Raw genomic sequence first — 22,548 nt, forward strand, 5'->3', positions numbered from 1 at the left:
AGGGTCTTTATACCTTACAGATGGGAATAAACAGGGGAAAGCATCTAAACAGGGAAAAACTTGACTCCACTGGGGACATTATCAGATTATCTCTACTTTTCCAGCTGCACACCTGACTTTCTCCATATGACAGCACGGAAGTATCCAGTTTTAAGTAATTTCAAATCTTATTATTTTGCTCCTAAAGTGAATTGAATAGAATAAATAAAACTGCTTGAGTCTCAGTTGAGCTGGGGTAGCAAGAGAAAAAATAGCATGAAGATAATGCATATTGTTCTGCAGCACAAATAAAAAGCCATCGTTCTTTTAATGGGATTGGAAATTAACCTACCCAACTGGTAACAATGCATGTATATGCTAATAAGGAACAGATTGCTTTTACATTTTGTAATACATTAAGAAAGGGCTTCCAAAAAAACCCACACATGTTCAGTATGCTACTAAACCCATAAAGTAATCCTTATTGAAACAATTTCTTTTGTTCTTATTGAATCTTCCAACATGTTACAACAAAGAGCAGCACAGGACATATATTTGTGAAGAAAAAAAATATATTATAATATGCCATGAAAGCTGTCTCTCTATAATGACTGTCATGACATTATTTGTTTCTTCCTTAGATATGGAGATACTTGATATTTGATACATTGATACTTGCACAATCTGTGTAATATTATTTTTTTATATTATATCTAAAATTTTGAACTTTGTAAACTCTTCATTAATCTTCACTCACCCTGTGAATGAATAACATTATTGTGTACAACTTTCTCATAACTGTATCACCACAAATGACAACACAACAGTTGGTTCTGATCTGTACTGTAATGATATATTCTAAGATTTACCAAAGTCAATACTGCAGCAATATGAAGCCAGCATTAAGTAAACTTAATGTACCAAACCATCTTTCTCTCTAATGGTCATATTGCCTACAAAAACGAGCCATAAACTCTCAGTTTAGATAATATGTCCTAGACTCCACTTTTGCCATTTCTATCCTTATGTATAAGGCTTATATTCTCCAAAATATCATAACCAAATGCTCTGCTTTCATTCCAGTGTGGATTCTTTGTTGCACAACCCATGGGCAAATTTTCTCACTCCACACTGAAAATACTATAAATTGGACACCCACTCCACCTGCAGGAATCACACCAGCATGAATGTAATTCTCTAATTCACAGCATTGGAAATCTGCTTTGATTCTTATAAAGTAAATCTCCTTGTGTGCATAAAAGCTGCAAAAACTGATCAGAAGTGTGACTGAGAGTTTTCTCACTACTCTGGCACTGCTAATAATGATTTCCATGCCATACATTGGAATTTTATTTCAAATATCCTCTTGTTCATGGCCAGAGTTTTATATCTTCACAGAAGACAAGAGACTTTTGGTACACACTGCATCAATGGCAGCAATCAGAAAATTTATAAATACATTTAGAAACCTTTTACACAGGTTCATTTAATTGCTGTGGGGAAAGGTAGCAAGAACTGCTGTATTAGCTCAGACCAAAGATCCACCAACTAGCTCAATACCCTGTCTCCTGCAGTGCTCAACAGCAGACACTTATCAATGACCAGAGGTGGAGAAACATGTATTTTCCTAGAATATTCACAGCCTGCAAGATCATAATGGTTTTGAGCCACAGGCTGTTTTTTTGTGAAGTTGACACTTCATTTTTAAAAAGGCTTTCTCATGAGAGGATGATGCACAGCAAAATTCAATTATAGCCAGTGTAGAGATGGCAAAAATTAGTCCATCATATCAGCTGTTTATTAAAGAATATTTTTCAATCTAAATTCTCAGCTCAGGAGAAAATTTCTGAACTATGCTGGAGCGATTTGTCTTATTTTATCATTCCCTCAGGAAAAGAAGAGTGATGTTGTTTGATTGCTATGGATTGTCTCTCAGCCTTGCACATTTTCTCTTGGCTCAGAATGGTTAAGGGATTACAGCAGACAGAAAGGAGCCTGACATACATGCAGTCTTTTTTAATAGCATCCATTCAGCAAAGAGTAATTTAGAGAGAAAAGGGCTAGGTCTTACACTGCATGCTGACATCAGTACAAGAAAGCAGATTGATCCTGACATGATTAAGCCAGAGTTTCAAGCAAGATTTTAATTTAATATCCAGTTGATATTTGGATTTTCCATTATTGGCAGAGCTCATCATTCAAAAAAGGTAATATGCCAGACCCTACCAGAAGCTGCTGCAAAATGGAGAGTGGTTTAAGGATGTAACAGGAAAGAGCAGGTGATAGCAGCAACAGTGGTGAGCAGGAACCCAGGAAAGAAATTATGGAGGCAAGTGCCTGCAGCAATACCTGTGCTCTGGACAGTGTGTTGCAAGGCAAAGATAAATGCATGCATATCAATTATAGTATGCAAGATGGAAGATTTGTGCAACTTTTCTCCTAGAGGGTGTTCCCTCAGTTCCTTCTGGAGATCCTACCAGTTTTGTCCCCTGGTCTGTCTGATGCCAAGTTGCATTACTGTTTGGTAGAACCATAGAACACCTTGCATTTGGTTCCAAACCCCCCACAATGAGCAAGGGACATCCTCAACTCAGTCAGGGTGCTCAGAGCCCCATCACACCTGACCTTGAATGTTTCCTGGGATGAGGCATCTGCCATCTCCTAGAGCAACCTGTTCCAGAGTTTCACCACCCTCATCATAAAAACATTCTTGTACCTAGTCTGAACCTACTTTCTCCTAGTCCTGCTGCTACAAGCCTACTAAAAACTCTGTCTCCATCTTTCTTGTAAGCCCTCTTTAAGTACTGGAAAGCTGCAAGCAAGTGCTCCCAGAGCCTTCTCTGTCTCCTAGGAGAGAGCCTTCTGATCATCTTTGTGGCAGTCCTCTGGACCGGCTGTAACAAGTCCATGTCTTCCCTGTATTGAGGACCCCAGAGCTGGACACAGCACTGTAGGGTCTCACAAGGGCAAAGTAGCAGGGGGGAATCCCCTCCCCCAACTTGCTGGCCATGCTACTTTTGATGCAGGATCTGATTGCCTTTCTGGGCTGCGAGTGCACATTGACAGTTAATGTCCAGCATTTCCACCACAAGTATCCTCAACTCATTCTAGGCAGGCTGCTCTCAATGTTTAATTGGACAAACTTGTTTGTTTTGGAAATACCAAAATATGGCAAGGTGGTTTGAGGGATTGCAAACTGGAGCAGCAAAAATTGCAAATGCTAGAAAGAAATCTGCTCTCAGCAAAAATTCATGACTGGGACAGTGGAGTCAGGACCTGTATGCTACACCATCCTCCAGGTCTCTCAGCACCTGGCAGGGATTAACAAAACCCACTGGCCAGGGGGTGATAAGTGATAAGTACATCTGTCTTGAGCCACTACTATGATTTAAAGCAAGCAGAGTGGCTTCGGTACCTGACTCATGATTTCTCTTCAGGACTGCCTATCATGGAAAAGAAACAGGAATGTCCATGATTTTAACTTTCATGCTCTGAGCAAAGCACAAGTATGATGAACACCAAATTGCGCCTTCTCTTTTCATAACTGTCTTCTTTTTTCTTACATTTCAATTAAGTCATGGAATACCTTGAGTACTTCCTCATTTTTGTTCCTGTCCTCTTGTCCCTACACTGCAAAGGGTCAGGAGGTAGGTACTCACTGTAAAGAAGTAGTGGATGATTTTGAAATTTTCATGCCACTCTCAGCCATCTCAATGGCCAGTTTTATCTCCATCTTTTTGTACAATGACACAAGGCTGGATTTGGGCTGGTGCTCCCGAATTAAAATTTTCTTCAAATACTTATTGTCAAACTTCTTAAATCTGCAAGAGAGATACCAAAATCAAAGTGTAGAAAAAGAAATATGTTTTCATTTCTGTAGTACAAGCTGATCTTCATTCAAATGCATATATCTACAATTCAGTGGGGGAAACTGAATACAAATTAGAGGCACCTGTGGACTCCTGAAGGCCTGGTGAGCTGAGACCTTTAGGGGGATATTTGGCATAGTCTACTGGTCCACAGAGATTGCAGAGCCCGCTAGACAAAAGAAAGAAACAAGCTGCAATCAGAGCAAAAAAAGAGGGCTGCGTGTATGTTTGCATATTACACTGCCACATTTGTCAGAAAAGAATACAGCCAGTCTCCATGCTTTTGTACAAATGTTGCATTATAGAAGGACATAACAGCAGCAGCTGCTCTTACTGTAATCCTGGCCTATTCAGCCAGCCACCAATGAGGCTCTAAGTGGCCCAGCAGTTACAGTAGTTAGGGCCCATTACATTGCTGATAATTTTGAATCCTGACAATTAGAGCAGAGAAAATACATTTCTTTGTATTCTGAATAACAGAGAAATTGAAAGGACCCCAAAATACTATGTGCTTACATGCTGCAGATTGTAAAATATTGCTAATGTGTGGCATAATTTGAATGTGAATGTGTGTGGGTGCCTTGGAACAGGTACATGCTTTCAGGCAGACATTTAGCAGAACAACAGCAGATCTTCAGCAGAGCAACAGTTCTGTTTCTTTCAAAGGAACAGTTTACCACAGCAAGGTAAGGTGCTCCACGATGCTGGGAAAAACACTAGAGGATTTGTATCTTTTTTTCTTTAGAAAAGGCCATTTTTTATTCATTAATAGCAGAGGAAGGTACACAAATATTTGTACGGGGATTAGAGCTCTTTATGCTTTTCTGTGTAACAAAAAGCCTCCTGGATTGTTATTGCTTAGGTAATTAATTCTGATACACAACTTTAAAGTTGCGTACAAAAGTTTAGGGAATACTTTTTAATACAATCTTCTTCTATTAAATGTCAGACACAGTGAGTTTTTTGAATCTGTCCATGAACTAAAATACTACATTTATGGCTAGTTCAGGGAAAATTTTCTTTCCAGAGATATCAGGTAGATATGGGACAAAGGGATAGCATTTACTCACAGATATGTATAATGCAGCTATTTCAACGGATTTACTGCTCCAACAGATATTTGTTCAGTTTATTGACTGCAAAGGCAGTGGTGTGGCCCCAGAAGATGGATATCCTGAAGCTATCTCTGTACTCAGAGCCAGGAAGACATTTTAGATTCTGTATTATGCCCTAGTACATTATATCATTACTTCCCATTGGGACAAGACTTGGATGCAAACTAGTCATCCGCTTCCCACTCTGAATTTCTGGTTTCCATAGGGAGAAACCCAATCATGAAAGGACTTGCCACATGTCCCAGCAGACACCCTTGGCTGGATTACTGGAGTCCAATACTGAAAGGTCAGACAGGATTCCAGCACAGGAGCGTAGGCATAACTAGGGATAACCTTTAGCCCACAGCATCATAATAAGATGTTTGGGGGAAAGAAAAATCAGTCTTTACCCTACTTCCCTTCACATGCTGTGGTGGTGGCCAACATGTCCACAGGACTCCCTTAGGGAAAAGTTAAGGGAACAGCAGATCTATCTCTTCTGGGCAGAGCTTGGAAGAGCTGCAAAGCTTCACAAAACCACCTCACCCTGCTTATGGAAGGGACAATGCGGGCCCTGCATTTCTGAGTAAAGACTAGCTTGAGAGTATCTGCTTATGCTACTGGCTGTTTAAGTTCAAACACTCTCTTCAGCACTCTTATTTTAGATAAGAGTCATTACTGAATGCAAAGACCTGTAAGGACAGGTGAGTAATTATTACTGATTCTCTACTACCAGCAAGGGCTCCTTTTTGCTGTGGAGGCTCACAGCAGTGAGCCTTGACAGGTAAATTCTCTGCGGATTTTGCAGAATGACATGAGACTGGTCCCTGCTAACTTCTATTACTTTTGGTCCTTTTTTGTGCATTTCCAGCACTATAGAGAAAGAAAAAGGCCAATTCTTACAGACATATTGTCATAAGGGGTGCTTTAAAATGCAAGTTCTCTTCAAAAAAAAAAAAAGTCAGTGAAGCACTGACACCATGTGTAGCTTATGTTCTAAATCCAGAATTAAAGAAATGTTTTATAGGATCTCAGATTTATACCAAGGCTATGCACAGGCTGATGTCTGCAGCATGAGTTCCCATGCTATGTTTTTCTTTCTGAAGGCTTATTTTCTGCCTGTGCACATCCAATTTAGGAGGCAATGTATGAGCATTGCACTCTCAAGAGTTAATGGTTACTCAGGAGTTCAGTTTCTAAAAAGAGATACAGTACATGACCCCAGCATTTTGATTTCCTATTCTATTTACCTACTATATTTAAAATGATAGATAGGTTATTTTATTATATTAGACTGCAATAAGAGATACTTACTTATCTCTCAGCTGATAATGACTCCAATGTCCACATATGTCTTCAATACCAGCTTTCAAGTGATCCATCAACTACAGAAAAAAACATGGAAACATTTTAAGTGGCCATTATAAAAAAAGAATGTTACCACAAATATGCACTTATTGACAAGATTTTGAGATTTATTTTTTTTATTGGAGCATATAAGTTAATTCTGAAAGCACCTACATTTCTCTAAAAATCAAGACAAAGATGCCACTGCAGCAGCTTGGCTGCAGTGGCAATGTTTTGATGGAAACAAAAAATTGTTGGGTCCTTTTTGTCTACTGAACCCAAAATATAAATGCTTGGTTCTGTTTCCCCTCCAAGTTTCCCCTCCTCATGTGTGGACTTCGTGGGAGAGGCACAGGGCCACATACCAACACCTTCACCTTGACAGGTAAATTCTCTGAGGATTTTGCAGAATGACATGAGACTGGTCCCTGCTAACTTCTGTTACTTTTGGTCCTTTTTTGTGCATTTCCAGCACTATAGAGAAAGAAAAAGACCAATTCTTACAGACATGTTGTCATAAGGGGTGCTTTAAAATGCAAGTTCTCTTCAAGGTTCAGTGTAAAGGTTCAGATAGTAATAATTAAATTCACTTTAAATTCAAAATCAATTCAGATGTTCTAATTTTGCTAATGTCTCTGCAGCTTACATCTCTGTGTGTGTTTCATTTTTAGACACAGTGTTTCTGTTAATTTCAAATGTATTGCCTATTGTGAAATGAAAGAATGTACATAGCTTTTCTGTAATGTTAAATCAGATTGAAGAACTTCCTGTTACTTTATATAATAGTAATTTGGGAACTGAAGTAAATGTTTGAGAGGATAAAAGATCACTACTCAGAATAACTTGAAAGTAAGTTTGCAGTTCAATGGTTCAACTCAGTTCAATAAATCTGGATTAAAGACCTTTAAGGCTTCAGTGTCTAGAACTGGTCAAAAGATGGCAACAGATGTTTCTGACTAATCCAGCTAGGAAGGATGGTGAGTGCTTTGGTAAACATTACCTTTCTCTTTCTGTCCTCCCATGGTCAAAGTACCAATAAGTAAGGGACCTACTACACCATGACACTTGTGGATGATAGTATAATATGATCATAAATATGAATATAAATGAAATGCAAGATCTTAGAAAATCATGCCTAGGTTACTTCCATACATTCTTAAAAGCACTGAGCATCCAAATGCACTGAATGCCAGGCTTCCAAGTGCCTCCCTCTTTCCAGCTCTTTTGGAATACCTGTTCTTTTCTTTTTGGAATACTGGTTATTAATATAAAAAACTTACTCGCACATGAATTTCTTCATTGATCGATTCCTTTTTGTTCGTCTTTTTAACATCCAGATATCTGACCAATGGTCCAATTGTGATTCCCTGCATTTGGAATAATGAGTTGAATTGTTAATTATCTTTTAGGCAAAAATAGAAAGAAAGAAAAAGGGGATAATTTTAATCAGTTAGGAAAGCTGTGTCTTAGCACATAAATGAACCGTTATTTGTATGGAGAGCTACAGAAGAGAATTTGAAATCAAAAACTTTTTTAAAAAAGGTTTTTTAAGTGAGATTCTATTTATTGGCATATTCTAATTATGTAAAGTAACTGACTCATTGGCATTCATCTTCAAAAGAGGACTCATTTGAAAGAAAATATTATCTTTGTGAGATCTTGAAGTCTTAAAACCATTTACGTCAACATTTTCAGAATTAAACATTCCAGGGGTTTTTCACTTAGAAACTGTTTTCAGTTTTTCCCATTTCTTTACTGCACTGCTACAGAAAACCATTTTAAAAGGGGAAATAGAAACAAATTGGTTTTTTGTGAAAAACAATGTCCTGGTGGAATCTAAGCACCTTACTCATCACAAGTTCATAGTGCCCCATTGGCACCCTAGAGGATCTGAGACCTTGGTATTGGAAAATGCAAAATATGGGTTGTAAGTAGTCTAGAAGTTTCAGTTCTTCCAGGTACAGCAGTAAGCCTGGTGGAATAACTCAACTATCTAAAGCAGACATCTATACTTACAAATGTAACTTATTCACTTTATTTTTTAAATATTCTTTTACAAAGGATTTCAAAATATTTGTACTTGGTCTCCAAGACAGACGAAGATAAAAGTATAAGATTCAAAATCTGTCACAGAACAGACATACTGTCACTGACCAGACATTTCTGGTCAGTTTGAGATATATCACAAATAAAGAAAGAATTAGTACTGAAAGGTAAAGCTAAAATACTTCTTAAATTGGAAGCACCAGGAAATGCATGTGGAATGAACATAAATAATTTTGGACACCAAGTACCCTCTCCCCTGAATATTTTAAAAATACATGTTTTCAATACAGAATTTTTGTATTAACTAAAAGCTCTAAAAAAGGCTAATTACACAGTATAGTGCTAAATCTGGCCCTAAAATGCAATAACTTGTCTTAGCCTAAGAGTGACTTCAATGCAATTTTCAGTATGAAGCTTTCAGTCACCTCTATTACATGAAAGCTATCCATTAAGAAATATACATACTTGGATGAACACAGTGAAATATATAACCACAAGAGTCGCAGTGATGAACAGGTTTTTTCTGGGGAAAAGATTCTTTGGAAGCAAGAATGCAAGAGAAAAGCTGCTGGCTCCTCGGAGGCCACTGTAAGAAATAATGAGTTGGTCTTTGAAGGTGAAGGGATATGTTCGAAACTTGTTACTGATGTAGAAGAGAGCAAACACACCTAGGAAGGGAAAAAAACTCACAGCTATTATTAATCAAGGAGAAAAAGAAAATATTAAATATTAAAAGCAAAACAGTGTCTTGGCTTGGGGAACTGTTGACACCCCACGTTTTTTTCTGTTTTGGTTTCTTGTAGCTTCTCTTTGACCAACTGCTAAACTTGGCTTGTGAAATATCTCCTGTAAAATACTGTGGCTCCTAACAACTTCAGGATTTAAAGTTTAGAAGAGAGATTAGGGGAAAATATTTACTTCCTATACTTATGTTGCATAGTTTCCTCCAAAGTGTTCTGGAGAAAAGAAAAGCAACTGGATTAGAGTTTTCCCTGTGCCTTGCCTTGCAATGTTTCCAGCTTTCTGCACAGTATCTGCCTAAAGTGTTTGAACAGTGCTTTACCAACAAGTCCTGTGGACAGGTTCACTGAAAGACAAAGAATAATAGCATTTTAAATTTTAATCCTCAGGCTTATTGTGTCTCTAATTCTTTGTTTATTTCTCAAACTTCATTTTACTTTTAATAAAATTTAAAATTAATGAGATAATCTGCAGCTGTGTAAGGACTACAACTTGTCTTTATAGTGTATTTTTAACAATTTGTTTGATTCACTTCTTCATCCTCCACAAGAAATGTATATCTTATGTTTTATGTGGAAACCATTAAATTAATGACATAAAAACTGACAAATGCTGATAACTGGTGTTATTTTACACAGCTGTCACTAATACACTCAGATTATTAGAGGTAAAGCCAGTAACAGCATCCTCTTATGTAGGTTGCTGGATATCACTTTATGCAAGACCTTTTTTGGCTACTTATAACTATGCTAGGCATCAGGTACTCAGTGAAACAGCCTATGTGAGGTATCAACCTCAGGCCACTTCTCTTTATTTTATTCAAGCTTCAGAGAAAATGATGTAATCATTCTAACACACAAATTTAGCAGAAAATGTTTTGTCCTTCCTCTAGAAAGCTCTAGCACTCCCCTTGGTGTCGGAGAGAAGGATGGACATGTGGCTGGAAAACAGCTTTTATATCAGGAGAGCATTGTTTCTGTCTTAATTAGAAGGATATTTCAGAATGGAAAGCAAGCCTTTAAAAGGCTTGCCTTTAAAAGGTCACATTTGGTCCAGATATAGCAAGAAAATTACTTTCTTTTTGCTACCACCTCCAGAACACCAACCACCAGCCTTCTTATTCCTTCTCCCTTTTCAGCATTACTTTCAACCCATTCTGGACATTAGGAGGAAATGTTGTCTCACAACTTGTCTGACATTATCTATAAACTGTCTTGCCCATGCTAGAGGAATCTGTGCCACAGGTCAGGGAGTAGGTTACCTTTGCAGGAATGGGACAAAGCATGTGCAAAAATGGAGTAACACATTATCTAATTAATAAGTTAATGACAGTGTGCTGTGAAATCATTACGAGGCCCACTTACCCAAGAGGCATATAGTAAATTAAGATATAAACATCTATAAGCGTAATCATGATATTTTAATTTTGCTTTAAAAAATTCCATTTTCAGCTAAACATGAAGTGTATGCTTGGAGACTTGCATTCAGATTTGTGTGGGGCTTTTTCCCCCTTTTCCTCTGTGTGTAGATTTGTGAAATTTGCTTGTCACTAATATAAACTAGTAAATTTGTTGTTAAACCAGTTGTGCCAGTCCCCACAGAGTTTTCTAACAAAATTTTGTGCCCAAGAGTTTTTCTCATAGGTGCAGAGAAGGTTGTCTGCAAAAGCTGACTTACTCAGTGTCCGCCAAATGAGGCAGAAGAACAGAGTGAAGCAAATGAAGGCCCAGTTCCATTCATGGTTTTTCCCCACTGTAGACACTCCCATGAACACAAAAATCAGGGTCTCGCTGATGCTGCTTAGCATCTTCATGAAATATTTTATGGTGGTATAAGAATTCTGGGAAACATTCTCCTCCACGTATTTTTTCATTGTCACTGCACATGCTGTCATCCTGTATCGAGCAAAACATGAGAGATCAGCCACAACCTGTTCTTTTCAGTTAAGGACAACATCAGCCATCATTACCTGTACTCTCCACCACCAGATTCTGTCCTTCATCATAACCAGCATTTTAGCTCTTCAGTAACATTAGCTATTTTATTGGATAGAAAAGGATCTTCATTCAGGTTTACAAATCTGTTTTACTTATAGGATAAGGGAAGCAAACTAGTCAGCCTTTCTGACAAGGAAGGAAGCGTATCACATTCCAGCTCAAAGTCCATTTTATCCTGAATGCCTAACATGGAGCCACCAAGCACCAAGTATTTGTCTCAAACAATAGGCAGGTCAGTTTTGTACCAGCCTACAGGTGGATCAGTTAGAGAGACATAATCTGCCTCTCAGTGGTATTCTCCCTTGAGGTGGCAGCGCATGGTAGCCCCATGCCAGGGCCAAAACTCCCAAGGCTCCCTGGCAGCTGGCTGGCAGATAGCAGTGCCAGGGCAAGCTTCAGAACTCTCCAACCACAGCAGCCCATTGTGGAGAAAATTCAATTATTCTATGGAGGTGTCCTTCTCCCTGTAGTTACATAGGATGTGTGGAATGTGCCTAAGGAAGCAAAGGGACGTTTTCCACTTTGTCACTGTTAATGAAGCCTAGAGCCTGTGTCAGAGGCACCAGCAGCCACCCAGCACAGACGCTGGTGACAATCGCATGGAACAGCAGTCTTTGATCAGCCCTAGTGAAGGGGATTCCCTTTTCCCCTCTGCATTTTCCATAGGTAACACACGGATTGAGTGCTATGCTAGTAACATCTATCTATGCTAGTATCACCTATCTAGTTTCTACTTTTATGATTTTAGTCTCTGGGGCCTCTTGTAATGATATTTTTCCAAACTTGTGAATTCAGAGAATGATGACTGTTCATTAAATAACCTTCCTCTAGTTTCAGTTCATTTAATTTCCACTGAAGAACTCTCAAGGGTATCCTGGTGGAGCTGAGTCATTTAGCATGTCCAAGGACACTCTAAGACAAGGCCATTAGGCATTAATGATTAATACTGTTGACTTTCAGATACACATACATAATAGACTTTCATGATCCAAGTGAAAAATGAATGAATCCTCAATAATCCTCAATAATTCAGAAAGGTGACAATAAGTTCCCATCTCTAAAACAAGCAATAATTTCCTCAATGAAGCAGTAAGAATAATAAATCCAAATTATATTACCATTCTTAAATTACTAATAATTTGAGAACTGTAATGAAAACAAGAAGTTAAAGAAATAAAGAGCTATGTAGTCTTGTGCAAGTAGTAGGGGGGAAGCAATATTTTGGGCAGTGTAGGTAGGAAAGGGTCCATATGGTTTTACTGTTCACTGTACAGTACATCTAATCCTGCTCAACTAAAGTTGCCAGTCACCTCAATCTGAGCATATGTGTTAGGTATACAAAACAGTACAAGAGTCATCTGCCTTGTCTAATTGCTCAAGATAATCTATATCCAGTCTAACTACTTATTTAATAGGTTTAAATATTCAAATACTGCTTCCCAGGACCATCCTGCAAAAGTTATTTTTATAAAGGCAATTCTGCTCTGAAGCTGACTAACCCAGGGTTCTTCAGCCTGGAGACGAGAAGGCTTCAGGAACACCTTATTTCAATCTTTTGACCTTTAAAAGAGGTCTATAAGAAAGATGGGGACAAACTTTTTAGTAGCACTTATTGCAATATGACAGGGGATAATAGATTTAGACTAAAATATTTAGGTAGATTTAGACTAAATGTAAGGAAGAACTATTTTACAATGAGAGCAGTGAAGCACTGGAAGATGTTGCCCAGAATGGTGGCAGACATCTCACCTGTGAAAACATTCGAGGCCAGTTTGGACAGGAATCTGAGCAACCTGATCTAGCTGAAGATGTCTCTGCTCATTGCCAGGGCATTGGACTAGATGGCCTTTAAGTGTCCCTTCCAATCCAAACAATTCTGTGATTCTGTGAAATCAGAGATTCACCAAGTTGAGGTGAGTAAATGCACCTGTCTGGACAACAGCATATGCAGCCATATGCTTCTATTTGTTAAGTTTAAACTGGTTTATCCTCTACAAAGGGAAGCACTTTCTGCAACACAAGGTCATCCAAGGCCTGAACGCTCAGAGGCAGTAGAGGCCATGCAAAGCTGCTGCTACCCACCAGCTGTGCATTGAGCCTGTGGCAGCAACAGCACCAGCTGGAGCATTTAGCAACATGAGGGCTCCATGTCTTTATTGCTGCACCCTGCAGGTGGGCTGTTTTGGGTGGTATCCTTGCAGGTGACTTGTCAGCAGCTTTCTCCTTAAGCCTCTCACTTCCATCCCTGTTCCTTCCTTTCTTTTCCAGTTCCTTTCCTGCTGCCATCCTCTTTCCTTCCCACAATTCTCACCATTCCTGCATTTACTCCAGTCAGGAACCTAACAGCTTTCTCTCTGCAGCAGGCACTCACACCATCACATACTTTGAGGAGCATGTCCCCAGCATTACAACAGTATCAAGCTATTCTGACCACAAAAAAAAAAAAAAAAAAAAAAAAAAAAGATTGTCAATATTCATATGCATGACTATAAGTATGCATGTGTAGGTGATGTTCTCTTCCATCTGGTTTTTCCCCAGTTTCAATCCCAGTGATACTGTTCAAATGTAATATAATTCCAGTGAATTGTGTTAGGGCTAATGTTCACAAAGAACTCAGGTGTGCTTTCTTATATTTTTCATACCCATTGTTTTATGTCTCTCTTAGAATCTGATGGTGAAGCTTCTTAGAAATAAATACAGATAAACTGATGTAGTATCAAATCATTCTCTCCTGCTGCTGATCTTATCAGAGATAGCAGACAGATGGTGGCAGCACTGGCCACTTTATCCACAACTTGCAGTACTTTTGCCAATGCCCCTCGATAGCATATCTGTGCCTACACTGACTGTAGGTTTGCTTTTCCTAGTTACTACTGTATTTTACAGATCTCTAAGAAGCTGTGTACTGCATCTCTAAGCCAGAGACTGAACGCCTGTGTTGTACCAACCTTGAGCAAACCACCACAAAACAACACCAGTTCCTCAAAGAGATCATCCAAAAAGCCATAAGGAATACTCACGCCAAAATGCCAGAGATGTAAAGGGTTTCAGCAGACAAGTATGAGAGGTAGCTGAACATGAAGACCAGCAGGGGTTCGATTGAAGAGACGTTGTGGGTGAAACGAGTCATGAATGCTGAGACAAATCCAAATACGATGCCAAACAGGACTCCACCCAGCCCTACCACGAAGAAGCGCGCAAAGCCAGCAAAGACATCGATGGATTCAATTTCTTCATACCTGTGCATCTGGGTGAAGGCGATGAAGATGTTATATAAAACCTACATAAGAAAATAAGAAGACAGCAGTTAGGCATCTTTCTGAACCTGGCAGGCTTACTTATTTAATAGGTGAAACAATGTGTGTGTTTAAATGTCTGCGTATGCCAGAAATTGCTTTAGACAGATCAGCAAAGTAACAATTGAAATCTCAGCTGGTTCTTAACAAGTCTCAGAAATAAGGGTCCATTAAGTGTCCTGAAAAATGGCTGTGGAATAGTAGTAAATTACTGGGGGACCACATGCCATTGAAAAATAAAAAAGTACTCTCTTTTTTTTTGTTTGTTTGATAGTTAATTTCATTTTTTTGTCTTTGTAGAAGAGGTTAAAAGCTCAGCTGGGTACCTTAAAAACCCCAGGCTCTACCCTCCATTTTCTCCTTCTGAAAGGCTGGGGCAGGGCAGTGACTAAGAGTCACATATTTGATTTAAATACCATTTAGTTTGTCTATAGGATCAGTCAATAGACTTGACAAACTTCATCAGATGGACATGGGAATGTTACATGTCTTCAATAGCACCTGACACACAAAAATCATGAAACGTCACTGGGAATGGGAAGGGAAGATGGTAGCATCAGTTTCATAATGTTTATAGCTAGGTTAAAAAAAGCCTCTCTATCATCATATATTTGGAGTGTGATGCCACTTAACCACCTCCCCAGATAATAACCTCAAAGTATGAACCAAATGCTGTGACAGTCTAAATGTTCTAAAGACCCTGCATATATACACATTTTGACTAGAAAGCTTGATATTGCAAAAATTAAAAGAAAATATAAGATTAGAAGAAAGATTCAATTTAATTCAAATTATAATTTTATATAATGTATTATATAATTTGGTCTGTAAAGATAATATCTTAGAGCAGAAAACTTTACCAAACTTCTGTTATCAATAATTTATATTCTGCAGAAACATTAATGAAAGATTTTCATCATATTCCACTTTCATTCATCTTTTAGAAACTAATAGAAAATTTCCAGAGTGGTGTAGTAATAAAAAGGCCTTAGAGGTTGCTGACAATCAGTTAATATTAAATCCTGTCACATCTGTTTACAGTAAGTGTGTAACACATGAAAGTCACCTTTCAGTTTTGAAGAGAATTTGGGCAACAAGCAGACACCAGCTCTCCAAAGCTGTTGCACTAAAGCATTAGTTCAAAAACAATAAATAGACCATAGTAATTTGAATTTTATGGTTTTCTTTGGTCTTTCTTCTTCATCTAGTTAATTCCAGAAGGTTATTAAGAAGACTAAAGCAGGTATTTGCAGGTAGAAGACTCAAGCTCATTAGGATAATAATTACTGCTCAGCTACTATCTAATCTTAAATTGCTGCTGGGGACATATAACCTTGAGCTGTCATGCAGTCTGTTCTCCAGGAGGCTCACTGCTGATAGTTCTGGGAGACAGACAAAGCCAAATAAAATATTTCTTTTAAGAAAATACCCAGAACTTCTTTTGCTAATGCCAGTGTATGAAATTTGTCTCTTCAGTGGCAGATAAGGAAAAGAGGGCTCATGTCTTCACAGTAAGCAAACCTCACCTTACCTACCCTATAGCTTTTAATTTCAGAGCCTGTTTTCTCTGTTTCCCTTTCTTGTAGATTTTGACCTCTTCCTAAGACTTGTGATTCTTTATAAATTATTCTATGCTGACTTAAGAAGAAAGATCCTCAGCAAATGACTTAAGAATTTTTTTTCACTTTTCTAGTTCCTAAAGTATCCGTATGATTTAACTGATTTGGCATAAAAATGAAAGTTATGGAAATATGACATAATTTGTATTTTTTTTTTGTAACATGCTTTGTGGGAGTAAACTGTTCTGTACCACAGCCTGCACTGTGTCATATAAGTAAGGCTCAGCTTAGTTACATTGCAGTGTTTATGCCAGCAAATGGATTACTAGAATTCTTTATATATTAGGAAAGCCTGAATCAGATTAGGAGAGTTTTGTTCACACAAAAAGAAGAGATGGATTGATAGTGGTCTCATGTAGCAACTCTGAGAATGTAATGATTTGGGTTGCTTAGAGAGGATTTTGTACCACTGGGCAGCTCTCAGAACCACAGAGAGGAACAGAGAGCATGACACTGCTGACACAGGAGACTCCCCAGGGACTGCTCCATGCTCCAGGGGTCTATGTGCAGTTAATGCACACATAGTCCACACCAGAATCATTGGAAGAAGAGATTTTCAAGTGACTGCCTTAACCACCAACACAGGCTATCTTGATAATTCTTTTTTGCCACCCTGCTAATTCTTTCTGACTACTGTAGTTGGTTTTATTCTAAAGACAGTGGAACAACTTTTACAGCAGGAGCAAGGAATATCTCTATCCTCCTATCTAGCATCCAAAGTAGTGGTCAAGGTCTTTCAAGTGACATCAAAGAGGCAATTTCAAATCTCCTCAAATAAAAATAGTAATTTTACTTAGGTCTTCAACATGTATTAGATTTAACTGTTCTGCTGCTTACAAAGAGAGAGTTCCATTAGAGAATACAACCAGTGCCATTCATTTGGAGTACAGCATGACATATAGGCGTTCTCAGTATTTCTAAAATCAAGCCTCAGAGATGAAGCAGTCAGGGAATATTCCATTTCCTGATTCATTCTGGTGGCTCAGCTCCTGTTTAGAAACAAAATTGTCTGTGTATATGTGGGAGCAGAACTTTAGATGGGTGAAACACTTCACAGAAAAATCAGGTATTCCACCTGAGTTCAGTCTTGAATAAAATCTGCACTGGATTTACAATACTTTTTTTGAACAGGGCTTTGAAATTCTACTACTGTATGATGTATCCTAGGTCCAGCCCTGTTGCTATCTGAGCTATTCTGATGTTAACAGCCCACTCAGATATAACTGGGGAAAGAAGTAATTAACAGGACTTGGAACTTTCTTTTTTCCACCACAGACATGGCTTTTTTTCCTTTACTGGGGAAAAAAAGAAAAGGTACCAATAAGTAAAACAAGTAAATAATCCGCTTTTCTCCCACCCCCTTAAGGCAAAGTCATAACTTCTAGATTACAATTCTAACTCTACGGTCTGTTATTTTATAATATTTTTAATATACCAGCATATTGAACTAAATATAGGAGACAGAACTATTGTTGCCCCACATGTAATACACAAGTTCAACAAATACCAGTTTTTCCTGCTGGTGAAAAAAATGTTTAAGCTGATAAGCAGGCTGGAGAGTACCAGGGGATATTTGTATTTAAACAATAAAAAAATATGTATGCTTAACATATCTTGGTGATATTATCTTTTTTAAACAGAGTTAATTCAAATGAAACTGTTAAGAGAGAAAAAGAAGGAAAAGGTAAGAGAAGATACCTGAGATAAATAGTTTTAAAGTCTTGGAAAAAAGTAAGTGGTATATCAGAGAGGAGACAGTCACCTACTGGACTCCATTCAGGTGACAAATACTTCAGTCTTCTTGAGCATGAAGCCAGGTAGAGATTTTGAAAGCTCAAATGCCCAGAAAGGGGATGAATGGTGGCTGATGCAGAGATGCAATAGCAGGAGCTGACAGAGTGATGGCAGTGCAGCTGCTCCAAGATGAACCCCAAAGATGAGTGTGTGGGGCAATGGGAACTCTCAATGGTGCAGCCAACATACCCCACGTTCAGCCCTTTCATCTCCTTTACTAACACACCCAGTGCTGCTGAGGAGTGCCTAAATCCACTGCTTTAACAGGCTTTCTGTCTGCACATTTGCACTGCAACAGGATCCTGACTGAAAGCTCAGGCAAATACCGTCAGGAGTTGGACCCACATGATAAATCACTGGGAGAAAAGCAAAAGAAAGGTAGGGAGCCCAGGAGCACATCAAAAAAAGCATGAAACAAGCTCTTCCAGTGTGAAAAAGAGGTGCTACATTTTTGAGGTCAGTATTTGAAGGAACCAAAAAGACAAGTGTAAGAGATAGATGCATTGGGGATTTTTCTGTTACAACTGTAGCACCCAAGTAGTTTGAAAGTAAATTAAATAACATTTGTCCCTTAGTTCTACATCAGCCCTGTGTCTCTGATCACCAAGAGGAAGGATTTATCATCTACAGGCTGTGCCTGCAAAAAGTTACTTTGTTCCTTTTTCATTTCTCAGTACTCATAAACTGCACTTCTGCCATGAAGCCTTTCAGCAGTGAACTCTGTCCTGATTTTACAAGTCCGAGTTGGGCTGTACCTCATGTATAGCACTATCTGAATAGTTTTTATGTGGTTTAGATTCCTGTGATTTAAATTCTGTAAAGATCTTATCTAGTGAAACTCCTTAACCTGCTGTTAACTTGTACCACATGAGCAGTCCTGTTGGTTTCTGAGCAATAAACTTCCTACTTGAATTTTCTTCCTTGAAAAACATGTGTTTTAAATGCTCTTGTCACATCTGCTAACAACTAGAATTTCAGGTTGCTCCAATTTTAGCAGAACTAAAAAGAGGAAAAATATTAGCAAGAGGAGTTTTGTAAAAACACTCTTCTCCTATTAAAAAGTCAACGACAAAAAACAAGAGCAACAACAAAAACACAACCAACCAAACAAATCTCTCTTATTCAGGAAACATTGTTTCTGGATACTTATGACAAGACAGCCAAAAAAGATAAACATTTGTCAGATGTCAATATTTTTACTTGTAGAAACAGAGTTATATAAAGTTCTTAGAGGCATTTGGAATTCCTGTCTAAGGTCTCTGGTGAAATTTCTGGAAGGGACTGGAGGACAGAGTGTGGCCTCCAGAGGTTATCCACATCTGGATATTTGCCTTTTTTTTTTCCCCCAGGGGACTCTCTCAGGTATATGACAAAGCAGGGTCTCCTGTATTTCTACCCTTGCTGCCCTCAGTCTTTAAGCAGTACAATTTTCTATTTATTTGCTTGCACAATGTCAAGAACATTCCAAGGTCCTACACTGATCTGACCAGAAAAATCAGCTCTAGCTTATGCATTCACTTCAGTGAATGCAAGAGCACTTCTCACATGCACGTGTATGTTTTCCTCTTCCAGCAGCTCTAAAACATACGCTTTGGAAAGAGGTAATATAAGATGTAATTTTTGCATACATTAAAATCCCTTGTGTGTAATTGTGTGGAGTATTCATAAAATAAATAACATTAGGATCTCCGTTGAGCTGTTCTTGTCCTGTGCCCAGGAACCCTACAAGCCAAAAGAGTCCAAAGAGGGGAAGACAAGGAGCAGAAAGAAACTCACCACAGTTATGCCATCATTTAGCAATGACTCTCCAAAGATCATCATGTAAAGCTGCTCATTAACAGAGGCTTCTTCAAAAACTACCAGAGCTGCCACGGGGTCCACTGCTGAAATCATACTGCCAAAGAGCAAGTTCTGCAGCAGGTTCAGGTCAGTCAGGCCAAAGGCTTCGATCTGGCAGACTCCATAGAGGGAGAGGCCGATCCCAAATGAGTTTAGCAGAGATCCCAGAACAGACCACCACAGAATGGATCCAAAGTTTTCAAAAAATGGCCGAGTTGGCATGAAATAACCCTCTTCCAGAATAATGGGTGGAAGGAGGTACAAGAAGTAAATACTACTGTTCATCACCGGTGGAGATTTGTGATGGGAAGCAAAGATGATTGCTCCTACTAGTGCTCCAATGGCAATCAGGATGCAGCTTTCAGGCATAAGTCTTGGTAGTCGGTGAAAGATATGGAAACCTTGAATAAAACATTAGGGGATTATTCAAGTTTAAATTAACCTGATGTCAGACAATTGTCTTGCCTGTGTTTGGACACTTTGTCTTCAGACAGCCAGCTTTTGCTCTAAGGATTATGAAGGTAAAAACAGGCACTACTGTTCCCTTCAAAACTAAACATTCCCACACTTGTATCACTAAAGCAGGGCAAGAGTTTGACCATGAATTTCTTCTCTTCCTGCTGCCCAGCTCCTGATTTCCAAGCAAGCATATCTGAATTTAAGCTCCAGTTCTGGGAAGCAAGAAACCTCTTTGAAATTATCCTCTACATTTTGAAAAGAAAATATTCTTCAAGAATCCTTACTGCCCACCTGCTACTGGCTTGTCTAGTCACTATACAAGGAACTGTGTCATCATACTGTGAGATGTGCCCGCACTAAAAATGACAGAATTTTTTTAAATTAACAAGAATGAGACTGAGGCAGACTAAGAAACCTTTAAATCTAATGTCTGTGACTCCATGCTTGAAGCTAGGTCAGCCTTCATCTTGCAACTCTAGAAGGTTCTGCCATGACGATATTTCTATGACCCTTGAATTATCAGTCTTCAAAAGCAAAGGAACATAATATTTTTATGAAAGTTTCAATATTTTTTTTAGGACACTATATTTTTTTACCAAGAGTTTTTATCATAACTCTTCTCATCTGCTTTTTAATTTAAAAAATAATTTTCAACTCATCTTCCAGTTTTACAGATAAGGGGATTGTTTTACCTTTCAAGATCTTGGAAGTGTTTCCCACCCTTAAATACTGAAATCCAGAAAGAAGATAACACTTGATCAAAACACTGAAAACTTTAACAGTTTGGAAATCTTCTTCCCTGGCTAACCCAATTACTCAAACTAACACTTTCTTCCAAATATATTTAAAATTAACAGCTCATCAAAAATAATGTTATTTGAAAACTCACAGTAAAAGTAACAGATCCGCCTGGGAGGCATCACACAGTTCTTCTAAAGTATCTATTTCATGTTCAAAACAAGAATATTATGTAGATGTGCCTTTATGGATGATAAATAAAGAATTTGGTCAATATGCTTAATATTAACACACTCTGCTGATGCCACAACAAGTTTTATTTGTTAAAATTTTTATTGTTATGTTATACCAGTGAAGACATTTGTAGGAATCGGATTGAGGGCATCAGCTATAATGAAACTGGCAAATCATGGATGTAATGATTTTTTTCAGCTGGGTAAATCCAGCTATGACAGGAAAAATGTTTCTCTTCAGGCCACCTCCAGAAAAACATTAGTCTCACCTACCAGCTCATTCTAAGGAAAAGTTTGTAAATCCCACAAAAAGATGAAAAGAAAAGGGATATTTTATGTGTGCAATTCTTCACATTATTACCATCTTCTTCATTTTAATTGATATTGCTGCATTAATTCTAAATGGTCAAAATAATTTCAGCCCAGCCATGAAAATGTGTAAGACATGATGAGCCTTTTTTGCTATATTAACTACAGTTCCTACTGCAATTACTGCTCCCTGAGTTGCCTTTCCCCTTTCAGATACCCACATGGAGTTCTAATAGAAGCTAGATGCATTGCTCTGTATTCAAAAGATACTTAGCCTACATCCCTGGTGATCCACACCCTCAGAGACTCTCATTCTCTCTCCCTGGTATTACTTTTCACACCAACTTTTAGAAGCAAATACTTAAAACAAAGACTCAGAGGGAAATGTTTCATTTTATTCATACAAAGGAAGAATGCTTTACACTGTCTCCCCAAAACTCAATACACTTGAAGACTCAGCCTGGTGTAACTGAGTTCTACAGCTGTGTCAGGTTGCAAATTCCAGTATCTTGTGATCTATAAGGACTAGATAATGAATGGACAGCACTGTGTCAGGGAGCTCTGTTGCTGTTTGCTACTCACAGCTCAAGAGACCTGAAGGTTAAAGGTCGTATGTTAACTTAAGCAAGATAGAATCGTTCTAAGGTGGAATTTTGGCACTGCCGTGGTAACGAACACACTTGTTCTTTTGAGGACAGACGCTGTAAAATCAATCCCAGCTAGAAAATGAATGAAAGTTAATTGGTTACATTGTATTTTTTTAACTTCTTTCCAAGTTAGAAGGACCTAAGATCACATTTTCTACTTACCTATTTTTGCAAAAGAGGCAAGGAGGATCCAAAGAGTAACTTCATAGGGAATTTGCACATAGTCATAGTCCAATGTGAAAACATGTAGCCTCGTGTCTTGAGAAGAGTCAACAGCACTACTGGAATCATGTTCATAGTGAGGCAAGGACCTCTTGCCCAGGCTGGGCTCACCCCCATAAGCAGCAGCAGAACAGGATACCACGCTCAACAGCAGCAGCAGCACGTTGGAAAGCTTTGCATGTGCAAGCGTGGCAAAGCCCATGTTCAGGGGCTGTGATAATTTTATTACAAATTTAGCATATAGTGGGTGCATGAAGGTGTGCACAGTCACTTCTGGTGATTCACACTGTCCACAGCCACTTCTTCCTCAGGGCTCTTT

At 38.5% G+C, this 22,548-nt stretch overlaps 1 protein-coding gene across 1 annotated transcript in view; it reads right to left on the reverse strand.

The window, feature by feature from the left end:
• The window catches only part of SLC9A4 (solute carrier family 9 member A4), a 31,813-nt gene extending 9,331 nt beyond the window's left edge, over positions 1-22,482 (reverse strand). The window contains exons 1-8 of the mRNA XM_053935096.1: positions 22,170-22,482; positions 19,559-20,022; positions 14,094-14,353; positions 10,754-10,971; positions 8,801-9,003; positions 7,570-7,656; positions 6,257-6,327; positions 3,639-3,800 (exon numbers count right to left, since the gene is read on the reverse strand). Of these exons, the coding sequence (XP_053791071.1) occupies positions 3,639-3,800; positions 6,257-6,327; positions 7,570-7,656; positions 8,801-9,003; positions 10,754-10,971; positions 14,094-14,353; positions 19,559-20,022; positions 22,170-22,482 (1,778 nt within the window). The remainder of the gene's footprint in view (positions 1-3,638; positions 3,801-6,256; positions 6,328-7,569; positions 7,657-8,800; positions 9,004-10,753; positions 10,972-14,093; positions 14,354-19,558; positions 20,023-22,169) is intronic.
• Positions 22,483-22,548: the final 66 nt, after the last annotated feature.

The sequence above is a fragment of the Vidua chalybeata genome, chromosome 2 (assembly GCF_026979565.1).
Source record: "Vidua chalybeata isolate OUT-0048 chromosome 2, bVidCha1 merged haplotype, whole genome shotgun sequence".
Lineage (NCBI taxonomy): Eukaryota > Metazoa > Chordata > Aves > Passeriformes > Viduidae > Vidua > Vidua chalybeata.